The sequence below is a fragment of the Arachis hypogaea genome, chromosome 12 (genome assembly GCF_003086295.3).
Source record: "Arachis hypogaea cultivar Tifrunner chromosome 12, arahy.Tifrunner.gnm2.J5K5, whole genome shotgun sequence".
Lineage (NCBI taxonomy): Eukaryota > Viridiplantae > Streptophyta > Magnoliopsida > Fabales > Fabaceae > Arachis > Arachis hypogaea.
The window spans coordinates 4,673,626-4,692,676 of record NC_092047.1 but is presented as its reverse complement, the minus strand read 5'-3'; the positions used below and the strand labels follow the sequence as shown (position 1 = coordinate 4,692,676).

The following is a 19,051-nucleotide window of genomic DNA, read 5'->3' as shown; positions in this document are numbered from 1 at the left end:
TGTGAGGCAGTCTGGCGTCTATTTGGATACGAAATCCAAGAGAAAGAACCATTTGTAATTAGACTTCCATTCCATTTGGTGAATGAGCAACCTGTGGTTTATGGTGAAACTTCTAATGTGAATGATATCGTCGAAAGAGCAATATCTCATAAGTCCATGTTTTTGTGATGGATGGCGGCAAACATGTCATATCCTTATGCTTAAAGTCTGACTTATGCTGAGTTTCCAACCAAGTTTGTTTGGAAGGACGATTCTTCAAAGTGGTTTCTTCGAAAGAAAGGTTTCGCAATTGGAAGACTCATATACCTACAGGTAATGACGAGTTTATATTCAATTTTGATCTTACTTATTTAATGATTTAAATTTAAAATCTTAACAGCCTATACCCCACGTCCATTTTATTCGATTTATCTACACTAAAAAATAAATGTTCAAATAACTTTCAACAGTTATAACCTGTAGATTATACAATTTTTTTTTTCTATATTTTTTAGGAAAATTATTCTTATGCGGATGTGTAGCTACATAATAATTAAAATAGCATAGCTTAATCCATTTAACAACTTAAAAGTGGAATTTTAACCAAATTTTTTTCAGCAAATATTGAAGAATATTACCAACGACTTCTCTTGAATACTCAGAGAGGATGTATGAGTTTTCGAGATATAAGAACAGTAGGAGGAACAATTTATGCTATGTATAGAGATGCATGCTTCGCCCTTGGACTCTTGCAAGATGACAAATAATTCATTGATGCAATTAAGGAAGCAAGCTCATGGGCCTCAGGATCATATGTTAGGAGATTATTTGTCATTCTATTAACATCCAACAATATCTCAAGACCAGAACATGTCTGGGATAGATGTTGGCATGAACTCTCAGATGATATTTTGTATCGACAAAGAGCTGTGATGAACATGAGGGGTGAGTTTTTATTAATTATAATGATAAAAGTTCTTCCTTATTGATCATTTTTAGTTTGATTGAATTTTTACAGTATCGTATAATATGCAGAGTTAACAATATCAGATGATGAGATTAAGCAGTTGTGCTTAATGGATATAGACAAGATCTTACATTCCTATGGTAAAACCTTGAAAGACTATCCTCCAATGCCTTTAGCAACTGAAGTTGATAGTTCTTTGTTAACCGAAAGGGTTATTAGGGAAGAGCTAAACTTTAACAGGGATGATTTAAAGAAAAATGTCTCAGACATGTTAGCCATCGCAACACCTGAGCGGAGATATGCATTCGATAAAATTGTTACAGCTGTATATTGTGATGAAGGGGTTTTTTTCTTTGTGTATGGTCATGGGGTACTGGAAAAATATTTCTCTGGAACCTTATGTCTGCTGAGATTCGCTCAAGGGGTGATATAGTGTTAAACGTTGCTTCGAGTAGTATTGCATCTTTACTTCTTCCCAATAGAAGAACGGCACACTCAAGGTTCAAAATACCGCTGAATATAACTGAGGATTCTGTATGTAACATTAAACCTGGTTTCCCTCAAGCAATGTTGCTGTTGAAAGCCAAACTTATAATTTGGGATGAGGCTCCAATGATTAGTAGGTACTGCTATGAAGTGCCTGATAAATGCTTGGGTGATATCATGAGGTGTTCTCCAACATATAGCAAATATTTGCCATTTGGAGGAAAAGTGGTTGTACTAGGTGGAGACTTTAGACAAATTCTTTCTGTCATTTTACAAGGATCGAGACAAGATATCATTCATTCAACCGTGAATTCGTCTTACCTTTGGAAGTTTTGTCAGGTGCTCAAACTAACAAAAAATATGAGACTCTCTGTAAGGACGACTGCTTCAGATCAAGATGAGACAGAGCAATTTGGTGAGTGGTTATAGAAAGTTAGTGATGGTCTAATAGGTGACAATATGGATGGTGAATCTGAGATATGTCTTCCAGGAGATATTGTTATTCCTTCTTCGGACCAGACATTTGATGAGTTGGTTCATTTTTCTTATCCAAATATTTTAGAAAATATGTCCTCAAAAGATCTTTTCAAAGCAAGAACTATACTGGCTCCCACACTAGACATCGTTAAAGAGGTCAACAACCATCTGATGGCTATCATTCCTGGAGAGAAAAAATTATATCTTTCGGATTCCATTTGTATGGATGAAGGGAATATAGAGAGTCAGCTAGATCTCTATAGTTCTGAATTACTGAATAGCATAAATTACTTTGGTTTGCCTCCACATAAATTAATACTCAAGATTGGTATTCCGGTGATGTTACTGAGGAATATTGACTAATCCAGTGGTCTTTGTAATGGTACAAGGCTACAAGTTAGGAAGTTTGGAAATCATGTCATAGAATGTGAAGTCTTAACAGGTAACAATGTTGGTCATATTGCTTTGATTCCAAGAATGAATATGGTACCAACAAATGAAACCGTCCCAGTTAGATTCTAACGAAGACAGTTTCCTATAATAGTATCGTTTGCCATGACAATTAACAAGTTTCAGAGACAAACTTTATCTCATGTTGGATTGTGCTTGCCCAAACCAGTTTTTACACATGACCAACTATATGTGGCACTTTCAAGAGTTAAAAGTAAGAGAGGTTTAAAAGTTTTACTTATGAATCATGTAGGAATATCTGCAAATTCAACCATCAATGTTGTTTATAGAGAAGTCTTTGAAAAAATAGTATTCTAATGTAAATATTTTAATTTTATTTTAAATTCTGTATCAGTGTATAATTATTTTACCTTAAAAAATATAAAATAATTATTACTTACCTTTTTTAAGTTAAACTTTGATTTTAATAATAATTTTATAAATTTCTTAAAATAATAATTATTTTGTACTTTTGTTTTAAATATCGAAACATATATTTTTTTTTTTACTTTTATAAATTTTTCCGTGCTGAACTCGGGATCATACACTAGTTATGACAAAAACAGAAAATGTAAATAAATAAGTAGGATTGTAGGAAGAGTATTTTTTAATAAAAAAGGTGAAGATTATTTTTTTCAATGGATAAAAAAAAAAAATAAAAAATAAAAATATTATATACAATGCACAATTTTTTAAAAAAATTATGATTTAAATAGTTTTATTTGGGTTTTAATCTCAATTACATTTGATTATTATGATAAATCAAACATATTTTGTTAAGTTATATCTTCGTATATTAACTCATAATTCTTTTTAATTTTTATTGTTTTATATAAAAAATATAACTAATAAAATAACATCGGTTAACAAAAAGAGTATTTAACAAAGCGAAAGGAAATACGCGTAATATTAATTAAAACAGATTTTTTTTCAATTATAGTAGTTTCTTTCTATTATTTCACATAAATTTCTATTTCTCAAAATTCTTTGTATTTTTTAATTTATTTGATCTATATATTCTTTTTTTTAAACAATGATTTAATTAATCTATATTTTTTAGATATATGTTAAGATTATTATTAGTATATATTTTTTAAACTTTTTATTTTAATAAATATACATCAAAATATTAAACACTAAATTTGTCCATATTTTTTTGTATTTTTTTAATTAATAATTTTAATATGTATTTTTAGAACAGATACTAATTAAAACCCTTCAAACCATTATTACTGCTTACTATGAAATAGTTGACTTATATTTCTTCAAATTCGTCATCCGTTATTTTATATCTTTTACAGTTATTATTATAAGATCCATTTATGAAAGGGAATTATTTAATTTTTTTATTAAATTTAAGAAAAATTCAATTAATTAATTCTCAAGCAATAGCATACTCCACACACACACACACACATAAATATATCACAACACAAGCTTCTGTTTTCTTTATGCGTTTTTCTTCTCTCAAACGCCAATTTCAAATTGTTTGTTTCTGGGGAAAATTTATTTCTCTTTAACGCTTCCTTTTTCCCGGGATTTTTTCTTCATCGTTCTCGTCCCAATCTGTTGCCGAAATCCAAATCAAACGCTTCCAAACTCTCACAACGCGATTCGCAAAATCCAAAGAACAACAACGACAACAGCAATTCGCTGATTTTTCCCCCTTCTCGTTCCTCCTTTCGTTGGTCGCGTCATTGTTCGATTCCGAGGGTTTTGGAATCGAAATTCTGCGCGCGTTCTTGTTGTTTTTCAGTGTTTTTTTAATTCGTCAGAGGTGCGAGATTCCAACGTGTTAGTTGGTATAGGAATTAGGAAACTGATGTTGGCTTGAAAGTTAAGTCCTGAATTCTTGGAGGTTCTGTGTTGCACATCGTTTCGATGTGAAATTAGGGTTTTTGTGGACAGTATGATGGTCAAGCGGACAGTGAGAACCGAAATGCCAAACCTGAAAAGGTGCAAGCTGGAAGAAGGAGAGGAAGCAGAGCATGATTCTGAGAGCTATGGTTGTTCCGGGAATCAGAAGAAGCGGAAGGTTAACGAATTATGCTCTCGCGATGCTGAAGATTTCAGCAGTGGTTCTGGCTCTTGGTGCAGCGAAGGAGCGTATTGGAATGGTGGTGCTGAGGTTCAGTCCAATTCAAATTCCGTACAGCTGAACGGTAAAATGGCACCGCGTGACGGCGGCGGAGATGGGACTCGGCCGCCATTGTTGCGGTCTACACGGGGCCGCCATCAGTCCTTGCCGTCGAGGTTCAATGACTCGGTTCTTGATTCATGGAAGAACCAAGGAGTCAAAGTGGAGGACACGGATTCCAGCTTTGAGGATGATGCAGAAGAAGAGAAGAAAAAGAAGGGTGATAATTATTGTCGTCTTGAAGTGAATATAGAGATGGAAAAGAATGGTTTTGTTAAAACTGAGAGTAACAGTTCTGTGCTTAGTTTTGAGGGTGGTGTGGAGCAGAAGGTTAAAACTACTGCGAATGGTGGTGAAAGGAGGAAACAGGTTTACAGGCCGGAGGATTTCGCGTTGGGTGATATAGTTTGGGCGAAGTGTGGGAAGAGGTACCCTGCTTGGCCTGCTGTGGTGATTGATCCTATCTTGCAGGCTCCGAAATCCGTCCTCAGCTGCTGCGTTCCTGGTGCACTCTGCGTCATGTTCTTTGGCTTTTCGAAAAATGGGACCCAAAGGGTAAGCTTTCTATTAGGAATTTTACATGTGGTGGTAAATTTATGTGTTGGTTATGTGATTTTTTAGTGAATTGAATGAATGTTGATTTGCAGGACTATGCTTGGGTGAAGCAGGGAATGATATTCCCTTTCTCTAAGTTCATGGAAAGGTGTGTGTTGTTGAATGGTTTTGGCTGCGGTTGTTTCTGCAAGAATGCAGAGCGGTTACTCATTATAAATTTTTGCTTATGTTCAGATTCCAGGGTCAGACACAGTTGTACAAGAGCAAACCGAGTGACTTTCGCATGGCATTGGAGGAGGCAATGCTGGCTGTAGATGGTCTTCTCAACTCACAGCTGGAAGTAGAGGAAGTAACTTATGTAAATGCTTATCCGAATGGACATTTAGAGGCCCCAGCCATGCCTGTTGATGATGAATACCACTGCGAGGATCAAGTAAGATTAATTTCTTTTGTTTTTTCATTTTGTGCTGAACGACATCATGGTTAGTGGAGAGCATTCATAAGCTTTGTTTTACTTTCTGAATAAGAAAGAGATATTTTACTCTTGTTGATATGTACTGGACCAAGGCTGCAGTAGTCGTTCCTACTAAAATTTGGATAATAGCTAAGTTCATAGAAATGCCTCTTATGTACACTCTCTTTGATTGTGAATTCTTATCTGTTGAATATATTCTTCAGGATACAATATCTTGTGCTGGCTGTTATTTGATGTTGCCATGCAAAACGATGAAGAAGATTAAGGACCCAAGTGGTGCATCTCAATTTTATTGCAAACATTGCTTTAAGGTTAAGCAGAATGGCTCATTTTGATTGCTTGAAAGTCTTGACTCCATAATTTATAGAAGTTAATTTTTAAAATCTTTTATCCTTTTGTTACAGTTACGAAAATCAAAACAATATTGTGGCATTTGCAAAAAGATTTGGCACCATTCACATGGTGGGAATTGGGTGAGATAATGCATTTCTTTTCAATTAGATGGATGTTCTTTAAATTGCTAATATATGTTTGTTTGAATAAACTCAAAATTTTAATATCTTCTGGGGCTGAACTTCTTGAATTAGGTGTGCTGTGATCGCTGTAATGTTTGGGTGCATGCTGAGTGCGATAAAATATCCATTGAACTTTTCAAGGTTCTGTACCATGATTACTATGTTATTTAATATCTCTTTCTCCTCAACTAATATTACTTTCTTACCAATTTCTTTTTCACATAAACTAGTGAAAGATAAACGAATGGTTTCTTGTTGCAGGATCTTGAAAACACAGATTACTATTGCCCAGCGTGCAAGGGAAATTTCAATAAGAAAGTACCCATACCCAAAACAAGCAAGTCAAAAAAGAAGTATAATGTGGAAGACAGATTGGTAGAGAATAGCCAAAAATCTATAGTACCTGAGACGGTAACAGTGGTGTGCAATGGCATGGAAGGACTCTACTTCCCAAAGCTTCATTTGTAAGCATTCCTTGCGCTTCTTGGAGCTGATAATCTGATTTGAATATTTCTTCTTGTTTATGGTTTAAAGCAATTTATTTTTATGTTCTGTCCCTTTTTTCCTGAAATTCATATTTCTGGAGATTCTCTCTATTTAAATCTTATCATTTGCAACCAGGAATTTCATAGAGCTAATCCGTGCAAATAAATCTGTTTTATCTGTATGAATTTTTGTGACACTCATGTACCCTCAAAAAACAAATTTAGTTGACAATGGCATTGGCATGATCCCGGGATTATCTTGATCCTTTAAGATACTACAATTAATATAGATATTTTATCAACCTAATTAGGCTTTGTATGTGCAAAACAGTTTCTGTTCGGACTCCCATAATTTAAAAGAACCATAGGTTAGCAAATTATTTGAAGATTTCATTGAGTTGCTTGTGGTTGCATGCAGAATTATGTGCAAGTGTAGCTCTTGTGGTTCAAGGAAGCAGACACCAAGTGAATGGGAAAGGCACACAGGTAGCAGAGCCAAAAAATGGAAACATAGTGTGAAAGTGAAAAGCATGATGCTCCCACTAGAAAAATGGGTTTGTATTCTTGCTACATTAGACTTAGAGACATCAAATATTTCCTATGGGTATTCTGTGAGGTGGTTGGCTATTACTAATTTAATAGTCATGAAGTAGATCTGTATCACTTGGATTTGCCTATGATGATACAGTGTCATATTGGGGTGTATTTATGTATTATTTTGCCTTTTTGCTCATTTTTTATTGGAAATAATTACTTCAGATCACAGAAAACATTTCACAAGATGGAGTTCCACAGCAGTTAGATCAGCAGCAGGTGCTTAGCTTTTTGCAAGGTAATTTGCACTTCATATGAACTTCTATACATTGAAGGCGTCAGTTTTTAGTTTCCCAGGTCCTATGGTACTTGCCAATGTATCCTTTCACTAGAATACATCTTGAAGAACAAATATTTATTTTTCCTTTACCTTATTCTCGCAGAAAATTATGAGCCAGTTCATGCAAAATGGACAACAGAAAGATGTGCAGTTTGCAGATGGGTAGAAGATTGGGAAGATAATAAAATTATTATTTGTAACAGGTGCGTCCATTATTGTTCATCTCTTTGTTCTTAATTCAGAATTATCGGGGATGCTTTGTATTTTGTTCAAAACTTACAAGGCTTAAAGATGGAAACGTCTATCAAGATATATGTTTTCTTTTTCATTATGCAGGTGCCAAATAGCAGTCCACCAAGAATGCTATGGGGCAAAGAATGTTCAAGATTTTACTTCTTGGGTTTGTAGAGTATGTGAAACACCAGATGTGGAGAGAGATTGTTGCCTCTGTCCTGTAAAAGGTATGTCATACTTAGTATTTTGTGCATTTACTCAGTATTATGTGCATTCTATGGGTATTCTGAGTCCTGTAAAAGCAAGACCTCTATGTCATGCAATATTTTACTTCTTGGGATGAAAATGCTTTGCAGGTGGTGCTCTAAAACCAACTGATGTTGAGATGCTATGGGTTCATGTGACATGTGCTTGGTTTCAACCTCAAGTGGTTTTCCAAAATCATGAGGCCATGGAACCTGCGGTAGGAATACTGAGAATTCCTCCTAATACCTTTGTTAAGGTAGAACTCTGAGCTAAAAAGGTTATTTTGGCTTTTGTATTAGTCATTAATTCCAAATTATGTTGGTAATCTTGACATTTTGGCATAATTTATTTATTTATTTATCACTATTGAAATTGGCACTTCAATTTTACTTTTGATTTTTTCCATCGACATATAGCTCATTCCTTCCAAATCACTTTGGATGAGTATTCCCAAATGTAAAACTAAATATTTTTCTGCTAAAAGTACATTATTATTCATCGACATTGCTCTCTCTCTCTCTCACTCACATTATGTTTACATGGTTTCTTGTCATTGTAACTGCAGACCTGTGTGATCTGTAAACAAAGCCATGGTTCCTGTACAAGTTGTTGCAAGTGTGCTACTTATTTTCATGTGATGTGTGCTTCGAGAGCGGGATATAGCACAGAAGTAAGTTTCACACTTCTGATAAATATGAGTAGGTTAATTTGAAACTGTAATCATGGGCTTTCTTTTGGAGGGCATGGGCACCCTCTACAGTTTGAATTAAGTTATATGAGGGTTAGAAGAGCTGTGGAAATATGTTAAGTTGATATATTAATGTTGTTTAAACTTACAGTTGCATTCTGTGGAGAAGAATGGGACTCAAATAACAAAGAAGCTAATATACTGTGCAGTTCACAGGTTTGAGCTCTGGCGATTGAATCATCTTTAATGATATCTTGGTGTTCTTTTAAGTTATGTATGTTTATGCTACTTTGATTTCAGGGTCCCAAATCCAGAATCTGTATTGGTTGTACATACTCCCCTGGGGGTTTTCTCTCCCAGAGCCTCTCTTGAAAATCATAGAAGATGCTTCCGGGGGTCAAGGCTGGTTTCATCAAAGAATGTAGAGCTTATTCAATCTTCAAACTCTGAAGGTGACAAGATTGAGCCATTTTCTGCTGCAAGATGTCATGTATACCGTAGATCACTGAATAAGGTGATGATTCTAGATATATAATTATGACTGTAATAATGTGTGTACATATTGAAACTTGCCTAATCTTTTGTTATTACTATGCTGTCTTCTTTTTCCCAGTTCCATTCCTTCATTAAGGCTGCTAATATTATTCTGTGCTAAGGATTTAATTACTTTCATTAACCACTTTCTTTCAATTTGGTCTGATTCAATTATTGTCTCACGTATTGCCAGAAGGCTGAAATACCAATAATTCACTTGCTGAAGGGACCCGGCCATCATTCTTTAAGTGCAATAACTCAGTTGAACAGCCATAAGGTAATCTTTCATGGTCAAGGGGTTATGTGTTTGATCTTCTTGTCCCTCTGATTGTGATTGTGTTATGTGATGAAAAGTAAATTTTGTATGTCTTGATCTGATAGGATGCTGAAGATTCTAAAGTATTTACTTCTTTCAAGGAACGACTTCATCATTTACAGGTTAACCCCGTGTGCTCCTGTCAATTACTTCATTTTAATTTCAGAAGAGGGGGGGGGGGGGATTTATATTCTGTTTTTTTAGTGAAGTCTTAAAAGTTTTCACTTTGATATCTCAGAAAATGGAAAAGCTTCGAATTTGCTTTGGAAAATCGGGTATCCATGGATGGGGTCTTTTTGCTCGTAGAGATATACAAGAAGGAGAGATGGTAACTTACTATTCTAAGATGGTCAATGCGGATGACATATTAGATGAATAGTTGCTTCACCTTAATTGTGTTTACGTTTGTGTGAAGGTTGTTGAGTATCGCGGTGAGCGGGTAAGGCGAAGTGTTGCTGATTTAAGGGAAGTGAAATACCGTGCAGAAGGAAAAGATTGCTATGTGAGTCTCTTGTGATTTATGAAACATCCTCCATTATTTTCTCTGTGCTTGAAATGCCTGTTTCAGACAGGTTACTCTTTTATTTCTGATCTTAACATGAAACAATAAATAATGCAGCTGTTCAAGATCAGCGAGGATGTGGTAATTGATGCAACGTACAAGGGCAATATAGCACGGCTAATAAACCATTCTGTAAGTTATAATCAAACACTGCTGTAACTTTATAAATGTTATCTCTGTATTCCTTCATCAATGGAATGCCCCATGGATTTGCCCAATTTGCCCTACACCTTAATCCTTATTTGTAAATAACGGAGTGGTTGGGCAGGCCGTCGCAGCAACCTAGGGTGCATTTGGTTTTTGTTTTTATTTTCTGAATTTGGGATTCTGTGAAGAAAAAAGAGAAAACAATAAAAATGATAAAAAAAAATTTCCTGTTTTTTTAGTTTTACCTTCTGTTTTCTCTTTTCTCTTTACAAAATTCTGAAACAGAAAATATTGAAAATGAAAACAGAAAATAAAAACTTACACCAAACGCACTACAGTCTAAGGCTTTTATTCTATATTTTGATTGCTAGATGAAGTATTGATGTTCATCCTGACTTGCTGCAGTGCATGCCAAATTGCTATGCAAGGATTATGAGTTTGGGTGATCAAGAGAGTCGGATCGTTCTCATTGCCAAGACGAATGTTTCTGCTGGCGAAGAATTAACGTACAGTTTGTTCTGTCTCTACGTATTTATGTTAATGGCATTATTCTTCATTGGCATTATATTTTGGATTAATATGATATGTAATCCCTTTTCTTTGATGTTGCAACAGGTATGATTACTTATTCGATCCAGATGAGCAGGATGAACTGAAAGTTCCCTGCCTTTGCAAAGCCTCCAATTGTAGGAAATTTATGAACTAGGGTTGACATTTAACTTTTTTTTTTTTTACTGGAGCAATAGCAGATTCCTAACCATAGGCCATAGTATAGAGTAAACAGTAGTCCATTGATAGGTATATCGTTTTTGCAATCTCATTATAATTGTATATCCTTTTGCTCATCATAAATTAGGAAAAAGATATTCAGATCAATGAATTAGAGGCATTTTTGTAAATTGCCTCTCCCATTCTTGTATATTCTCCAAAATTTTTGACATGACATTTGGAAAACAAAATATGCATGAACAGAGCATATTCTTATGTATATTCATTTCAGGCTCAATAATGAATATACAGCATTTTTTGCATGCAGAACTCTTGTGATTGTGTGGCTAAAGTTTACATTTATCTAATGCAAGAAAGATATGGAGCTTGAAATGATTAAAAAGAAAAAGTCTGGTTTAAATATTTAAGGGTTTAGATTTTTTGGTTAATTGTGACTAAAGTGTGATTGAATTAATTTCATTGTTTAATTTGATTAAACTTTGCAGCTTTTGTTGTAATATAATCTTAGTATACTCTGGGATATCCAAAAAAGTACAATAAAATTATGCTCTTAATATTATTGGACAAACGGTACAACTAATTATCACTATCATAATTCTCTTGACAGGTATCTTATAATCTTTATGTTATTATTTTTCTACAGCTTTTGAATCAATATTGAGTTGTCGTATGTTAAAACATAATACTTAAGTGATGACATTACCAAAGCATAATACAGGAAGTTAATTACAAAAAAGAAAATTAAATTAAATTAAAACGATGAGCATAAAAAGCATATTCAATTTTACACCACCTAAAATAATATTCATTTAATAATTAAAATAAAATACTATCTCCGACCAAAAAGAAAAAAAAAAGGGTTATTTACGTAGCGATTTCAAATTACGGTTATATCTCTTATGAAATTATTTATTCATTTGAAATGAGAGGTTTTGGCGCGACTATATAAAGTGTGGGAAGCTCTGAGAACCGTTGTGTTTAGAGAGAGTGGTGGTTCTCCTTCCGCAGCTTCAACTTCTGTGAAGTTCAGAGAAAGAGAGAAGAGAGAGAGAGAGAGAGATAGAGAGAGAGAGAGCTAAGCTTTGATTTCCGATCAAGCATGGGGAAGCAACTTCGCAGTGACACTACTTCCCCCGCCGTGGATGTGCCGGCGGCAAAGAGAATCCGGCGAAGCAAGACTATCTGCTCGTGCTCCTCTCCTCGTCCTCCCTTCCTCTCTGCTCATTCTACTTTCTCATGGTTCTCTCTTTCGCTCTCTAAAATCTTTTTCAACTTCGAAATTTCTATTTCAGCAACTTCGCGCGTTTATATATTCATAGGAATTTGAATTATAAATGTGGATCTGTGGTCGCTGCTTGCAATGTATGCATCTCCGAGTTACCGATCGGATTTTCGTCTGGATCTGTTGCTGTTTGTGATTTTTCTTAGTAGCGATGATCCGTTTGGCTCAGTTAGCTTCTGTCATTCTCAATCGTTCTTGTTCTGTTAGCTGGTTTTTTCTGCTTTGAATAGAACGAACCACTGTGCTTGTTATGACTTATGAGATTCGCTCTTACAAAATATCATTTATGATATATATACGTTAATTCTGATATCTCGGTTGGTTTTGAATATGCGGTGTTTTGATCTATGATATGGTGCTCGTTTTGCTCGATGAAATTTTGAATAGGATTCCGGAAATCGGATTCGGATTTTGAAATTACTAGCTGAATATATCGTGTTCTTGTGAGATTGTTTGAGGGAAGAGGAATTGATGAGAGATCGCATCATCCGTAGCTGGTGTATGATTTTTGTGATTTGAAACATTTGCTTCATTCCGAATGTGTAGATCGTTCATCTCCCTTATCAGTGAGAGCTATCTGCTCAATAATGCACGCGCGTTTTTTAGACCATCACTCTGCCAAATCTTGTTTGTGGATATTTGAATATTTGAAAAATTTACACTGCTTGATCCCGTTAAACTCTGTTTTTGTGTTAGAATCTGTGTTTGGTTGTGGCAGTTTTTTTTTTCCATTCTAAATAGAAATGCTAATAGAAACGTTCAAATCGTCGTTGTCTATAGCTTCTACTTTTAGCAAAATAATTCATGCAATCTACTAACCGAGTCAATCTTTTTTCGCCCATTAATGTTTTTTTAATATTAAATTTTAAACTCTAAATTTTAAATTCTGTAAAAAAAATTAAAAATTTAAAAAAATAATTTTATAATAAAAAAATTAATAATATTACCTAAGTAAAGATTAGTTTCTTGTACTTATCTTTATTACCTGAGAGTAATACTATTCGTTAATAATAATTTTGTGAGATTTTTACTAATACAATAAAAATAGAGCTTAACTAATATTTATCTTTAAAACAAATATTAAGATTATCATAATTAAGAGTTTTAAATATTTTATTTTAATAAATATAAAATAAATATATTAAAAATTTAAATTTCTTATTTTTTTCATAAAAACTGTTTTTCATTGATAACCTTAGTCTTAGTATGTCTTAAAAATACATCTTAGCTGAATCTTAAAAATAAATACCAATCTCACTACAATTAAATACTTCATTTCTTTTAACGTATATAGCGTATACTTTTTAATGTCTACTCTTGATTGGTTAACGTTGTAAAAATAATAAATATCATTATTTTTTCGATAAATGATTGTGAATAACTTCAATTTATTATTATTATTTTATTCTCTGAATTAGTATTTTGCAATTCCCAATGCTTAACGTGAAGGTATGACGAGGACATTTGGACAGAAATTGCTAAGTTTTTGGATGGAAAATCTCTTATTATGCTGGCAGCAACAAACCAATGGTTCAGCCGCGCAATTATGGATGATGGTATATGGAAGTTCGTTTGCATTCGTGATCTTCAGGTCCCACCCCCTCAACGCGTGGCATTCAGTTGGAGTCAGCTGTATAAATCAGTATTCGGTAAGATCTAAAAACCCTTACCCTTCTTGAAAGTTCAAAAAAGTTTTTTCAATACACTAACAAATAGTGTATATTATACGAGTCATAGTATTACTATTTGTAATTTTACTATATAATGAACTAAGTGAGTGAATTACGATTGGCCAAGAATGGGTAAGGAATTCAGAGTAGGATAACTGGGAACTCGAGAAAATATGAATGTGTACAGTCAAAGGGAAATTTCTTTAGAAAAAGGAAATTTGCTACTTCCTATTATAACTAAGTCAACTTATATTGATCCAATACCTGTTACAATGCATTGTCACTGCCCAATTTACTTGGATTTTAAAATGAATTATGCAGATGGAAGCCACTCCTACATGTTCCGTCAGCAGGAGAAACACATTGGTGAGTCGGTTCTATGTTACCCTGACATCACTCCACGCCAGTCGCCAAAGGATTTATCTATTTTTGTATTTATTTAATGAAACTAGAGGTTTGAATTTTCTCAAGGAGCGATGGAAAAATACTGCCACAGAAGAAGACAAGAATTAAACGTAGGAGACGATAATATTATTGCAAAGGCCGTGTAACTCACAACAAATTGTAGTAGATTCCATGCACAATTGTTAATGTGTTCACAGGGAGCATAAGCAAAATTATTGATCTTGTAACTAACTGTTTCCAATGTGCTATCAGATTGGATGCGTATTGGCGCTTTTTCTTTTGATTCTTCAGTAGCCATCCTGGCTGAGAGGCTTTCTTTTCCGGGGAAGATCAAGGAGCGTGAAACCTTGGAAAAGATGTTGCGGTCCCAAGGTTGTTGCGTGGTAGAAAACGTTAAACCTGGAATCTGGATAGCTGGTACCTCCCAACCAAGCCAACTTCTATATCTCAGGACTATAGTATTGAAACCAAATTAAATCATTTTCAAAATAAATAAATAAATCATCAGGAAAAAATTAAGAATGAACTTTTTTCAGCCAACAATCATTGAAGATATCTTTCCCTTTAATTTTTTTTCTCCCTTTAATCTTTACTCATCCATTATTTTGTTGGCTGAAAAAGGTTCCAAAACTTAACTTATATTTGTTGGTGCCATTCTTATACCTATTGAAAAGAACTTATATTTGTTGATACGGTTAAATTTTCAGACCTGCAGCTTGTACGATGCCCAGTTTGTGATCTGAATACTTGTGATGGTAAATTGAATATTATGAATGAAATACTGCACATCCTATTATACTGCAATTGTCTTTGTAATTTGGACATGATAAATAGAATCTTCACGAAAACTTAGGTTCTGCCATTAGGGTGGACAAGATTAAAAATAAATTTGACAGATTTTTCTTATTTGATATAGGAACAATGCAGACATTAGATGCAAGGCACATAGAACTATTCCTCTGTGAAGGGTACAAAAATGGGAGCTGGGATTACCAGTTGGTGGGATCTCATGATATCAAGAAGCGAGCAGATGGGGCTGCTGGCGCCATTTTTGACGCCAAACACTTGGAGGACTCTTCCACATCTGGTAGCCTTTTGATACTTCAAGCCTCATCAAATGTGTTCTTAAGGATAAATTAATGTTAGTGCATAAGGAAATCACATTCGGTTTATAGGACCAGAATTATTTGGAAATTTTCAGTTTCAATTACAAAAGTTAACTTTGCAGAAAAAGAGTGAATTCATATACAGATAATCCATAATAAAAGAATATTATTAGCCTCAAACAATCTGTTTTTAATTAATTTCCAAAATTATATGACAGCGGTATTTGATTACAAGTCATGGATTGGAAAACCAAATGACTGGCAGCCCAAGGCCATGATTGCTTTTCATGCAGTTGCTGTGAACACTAATTTACAAGAAAATGAAGGTAAGAGGCTTAAGATTTCATATATTCCTGTATTTATCACTGGAATGAATCTCAATCTCAGCAAAACCAAAATCCCAAATTTCTTAATTACATTGTCCTTAGTCCTTAGGCCTTAGCAATTTATCAGTTTCATTTGATTTTTATTTTTAATACACTTACCTTGATTTTCATGATCTTTTTCATCTTTCTTTTAATATAAGCAGGTATTAATGTGAAATACCATGCCATGAGGGCAGGACCTGATGGAGAAGTTGTCTCCATAAGAATCTCTCAGCAGCTCCTGTGATTCAATCTCCATAGTTTCTACATTAGCCATTAAGCTGCCTTAGCTTCTTGACATTTTTTTATACTACTATAGGCTTATACCTGAGAACAATTATTTGTATGGATTTTTCTACGGTGCTGAAAGAGAAAAGCATCCGCTGATGCTAATGATGTAGTGTCACAATGTTATACTTCAGACGTGTTCCATAGGTATTTTGACTGTAAGAAGTGTTGAGTGTTGTGTTAGTATAGGGTCCCACAAGAAAGAGTTGTTGTCAGTAGATAAAAAAAAAAAAGAAATTCACTTGAATAAATTGTTCAAAGATTAAAATTATGCAAATGTCTTAAATTTAAATTAGTTACAGGTAGATCCTAAATAATTCTATATAAATTGAAGTTAGTAATTGAATTATATCCATACAAGTAAATCGAATCAATTGAATTTAATTTACACTTTATGCTAAATTGAAATAACTAAACTTGACTTGGTAAAAGAAAAAAGTTTTATAATAAATCGACACAAATAAATTCGATTTAGCTGAATTTATATCACTAAATATAAATCGAATGGATTTACATTTTTTTTTTCTGACGGTAAGACAAAAGGAAAGAGAGCAAAGGAACAAATTTACATGGTAAGACCTATCCTTCAATTCAACTTCAATTAATTATTATATTATTTTTCACTTCAATTGCTTTCAATGCAAATATATGTATTTATTTATTAAATACTCGTATTTATGTATACATCATATTGTATTATATAATATAAAAATATAAAGCGAACTCAATTGATTCAATTTATGTGTATTGATATAATTTTATTTAACTAGATTCTATTTACATAAAATTATTTAGCACAGACATATAATCAATTTAAATTTAGAATGTCTATATAATTTTAATCTTTAAATAATTTATTCAAGTGAATTATCCATTATAAAAAAGTAATTAGGATTGAATTTATTCATTGTAGTGTGTTAATGATTCCTATAAAAATGAATTTAATAATAGGTGGTGTGTGTAAACCAAGTGAACCCTAACAATTTTTTTTGGTGAGGTGGGCCTAAGATGTTGTATTAAAGATTTATTTAGAGAATTTTCTTTGGGCGCTATAGGAAGAAAGACATAAGATGATCCATAATAAAAAAAACTCATTATGACATGTGTTGAATTAAGAAATTAACTAAATTAATTAGTGATGACAAATATTATTTTTGGGCAAAATAAATAATTAGTGTTGTTTAATTTTAATCACTTATTTCTAATTATTTATTGCAGATCTTAATTCAATATTAAGCAGCCCAAATGAAATGCAAAACAAATAGCAAGGATGATGGGCTGAAAGCAAAAATCAAAAGCCCAAGAAAAAAAGCAAAGAAAGAAGCCAAAGGAATCGGATGGGCTGAACGGGTTACATGAACCAAACCGATCTAAGTCCAAAGTGAATTTCAATTCCCTCCATCTTGCCTTACCAAAAGTAACGTTACTCTCCTCTCTGATCAAGTCAAATCAAAGCTTCAGAAAAGTAAGAAAGAGAAAGAGAGAAAAAAGCTTCTTCCCTAAGCTAGTAACCAAAGAAGCAAGAGAAATAAAGTTTAAACTTGAAACACAGAAGCTAAAACAGAAAATCCAAACCAAATCAAGCTTAGGTTAAAGGTAATCCATCTCATCTTGCATGCATCAGATCTTCTTCTCTTCTTCCCAACTCTTTGCTATATCCGAAAATGGCATTCAAGGAAAAGTTGTTCTCTGCCCTATTCTGGTGTACATCTACGGTCACAAGTGATACTTGGGGACCAAGTAGTTTCTCAATGGCTAAGATCAAGTTGATTATGAGAAGATTTCTATAGTTACTGTTTTATGGCTTTCGGTCAAGATGAAGAAGTCAGAAGCAAAGTTTCTACTCTAAGGTTTAATGTGAAAAAGTGAATCTGTGGGTTGGTGAAACTCAAGGCTCAAGGTGTTGACCTTAGAAGAAGAACCAAGCAACATGCAAGAAGATAAAAGAAGACCTTCTGCTCATTTAGAAGCAAGGAGAGAAAACCAGTGAATAGAGGTTTTGTTCTGAGAGAGCTCTTTGAAGAAGTTCAACTAACTGGACAGTGTAACTTAATCAAAGGTGCATTCCGCCAGTATGAAGAACTGAATCAGAGGCTTGCCAATCTGGTTTTTCGCATAGCACAGAGGCTGTTGATGAAATCAATCTCCTTCATGTTTTACAGATTGTAATGTACTTTTCAATGTTTATCTTTCTGTAATTTCTTGAGAGAAAAGGCATTGTGAGAAAGCTCAAGTAAAAGCCATGAGTGGAAAAAGGCTGAGTGAAACACTTGAGAGAAAAGCCTAAAGTTATTTTCAGATTTCTTTAGGTATGTTTATGTCTTGTATCTTGTACCTGTGAGGTATCTCTTTTTTAGTTGGGTTAGCACTAAGAGTGAATAGTTAGGTATTAGCATAGCCAATGTCAAGTTAGGTTAGAATTTGAATGTGAAAGGATTGAGTCAATCCTGTGAAATTGGTGTATGTAATACTGTTAACTATAGTAAAATTCTTAGGAGACTGGATGTAGATTGCATAACACAAGGCAACTGAACCAGGATACATGCTGGTGTTAGCTTTTCTCTTCTCTGCTGAGCTCTGTTTTCTGATATTCATGAGACAAAAATAAATTGTCTCATAAATTTCCGCTGCTGAGTTCAAACAAAACTTGAATTGAAAGTTTGTTTTAAAATGGTAGTAACAGCAACTTAAAAGGAAGGCATAGATTCAACCCCTATTCTCTAAGCTTACCACAACCTTCAACATGAGACACTAAATAATTTTTCACCGAAGATATGTTTCTAAAAACTGAATGAGCCTATGATCCAAAGAAAAAAAAAATTGAATAAGGCTATGAGCCTGTGACAAAGTAAATAGTTCCTAAGAGTTTGTCATTTATTTGCCAATTAAAACGCATGTATTTAAAAACAAATGGAACTGACATTATTATTTAGTTATCAATTAAAAGTGACTGTAGTTATTACAATTCATGGTGTGTATAGCTACAATAAATTTATTTGGGTTTAAAGTTTGATGGTTTGTGAAGGGCCATAAGTCGAAAAAGACAGACACAATGATTGATGCATTAAGAGTATAATTA

At 33.7% G+C, this 19,051-nt stretch overlaps 2 protein-coding genes across 7 annotated transcripts; both read left to right on the top strand.

The window, feature by feature from the left end:
• The first annotated feature begins 3,761 nt into the window (after nt 1-3,761).
• Nucleotides 3,762-11,158, top strand: LOC112726497 (histone-lysine N-methyltransferase ATX3). Of its 6 annotated transcripts, none has more exons than XR_011868196.1 (22): nt 3,762-5,051; nt 5,144-5,199; nt 5,286-5,484; nt 5,730-5,837; nt 5,931-5,999; nt 6,114-6,182; nt 6,303-6,505; nt 6,945-7,080; nt 7,286-7,358; nt 7,504-7,603; nt 7,737-7,861; nt 7,991-8,136; nt 8,446-8,550; nt 8,720-8,784; nt 8,869-9,082; nt 9,299-9,379; nt 9,484-9,540; nt 9,657-9,746; nt 9,834-9,920; nt 10,038-10,112; nt 10,499-10,633; nt 10,743-11,158. XR_011868196.1 is itself a non-coding variant. In XM_025775900.3 (22 exons), the coding sequence occupies exons 1-22, from the start codon at nt 4,269-4,271 to the stop codon at nt 10,831-10,833; spliced, it is 3,033 nt and encodes a 1,010-aa protein (XP_025631685.1). In that variant the 5' UTR covers nt 3,762-4,268; the 3' UTR covers nt 10,834-11,158. The 6 variants fall into 6 exon arrangements, 4 of the variants coding, with proteins under 4 accessions (XP_025631685.1, XP_025631684.1, XP_072064670.1 ...); XR_011868195.1 differs by having other exon boundaries at nt 9,296-9,379; XM_025775900.3 differs by having other exon boundaries at nt 10,533-10,633.
• Nucleotides 11,159-11,955: 797 nt separating this feature from the next.
• Nucleotides 11,956-16,137, top strand: LOC112729544 (probable F-box protein At3g61730). Its single transcript, XM_025779717.2, has 8 exons — nt 11,956-12,095; nt 13,588-13,787; nt 14,130-14,174; nt 14,466-14,630; nt 14,921-14,968; nt 15,130-15,300; nt 15,538-15,645; nt 15,849-16,137. Exons 1-8 carry the CDS (start codon nt 11,956-11,958, stop codon nt 15,929-15,931), a joined length of 960 nt encoding a protein of 319 aa, XP_025635502.1. The 3' UTR covers nt 15,932-16,137.
• The last annotated feature ends 2,914 nt before the right edge of the window (nt 16,138-19,051 follow it).

What these genes read in the sequence shown, in the direction of transcription:
- LOC112726497 (XM_025775899.3), top strand. Translation starts at nt 4,269, where the DNA reads ATGATGGTCAAGCGGACAGTGAGAACCGAAATGCCAAACCTGAAAAGG. An exon ending in AATACCACTGCGAGGATCAA is followed by an intron (nt 5,485 to 5,729) that starts GTAAGATTAATT and finishes TATATTCTTCAG; the next exon opens with GATACAATATCTTGTGCTGG. An exon ending in CTCCTAATACCTTTGTTAAG is followed by an intron (nt 8,137 to 8,445) that starts GTAGAACTCTGA and finishes TTGTAACTGCAG; the next exon opens with ACCTGTGTGATCTGTAAACA.
- LOC112729544 (XM_025779717.2), top strand. Translation starts at nt 11,956, where the DNA reads ATGGGGAAGCAACTTCGCAGTGACACTACTTCCCCCGCCGTGGATGTG. An exon ending in ACCTGGAATCTGGATAGCTG is followed by an intron (nt 14,631 to 14,920) that starts GTACCTCCCAAC and finishes TTAAATTTTCAG; the next exon opens with ACCTGCAGCTTGTACGATGC. An exon ending in GGAGGACTCTTCCACATCTG is followed by an intron (nt 15,301 to 15,537) that starts GTAGCCTTTTGA and finishes ATTATATGACAG; the next exon opens with CGGTATTTGATTACAAGTCA.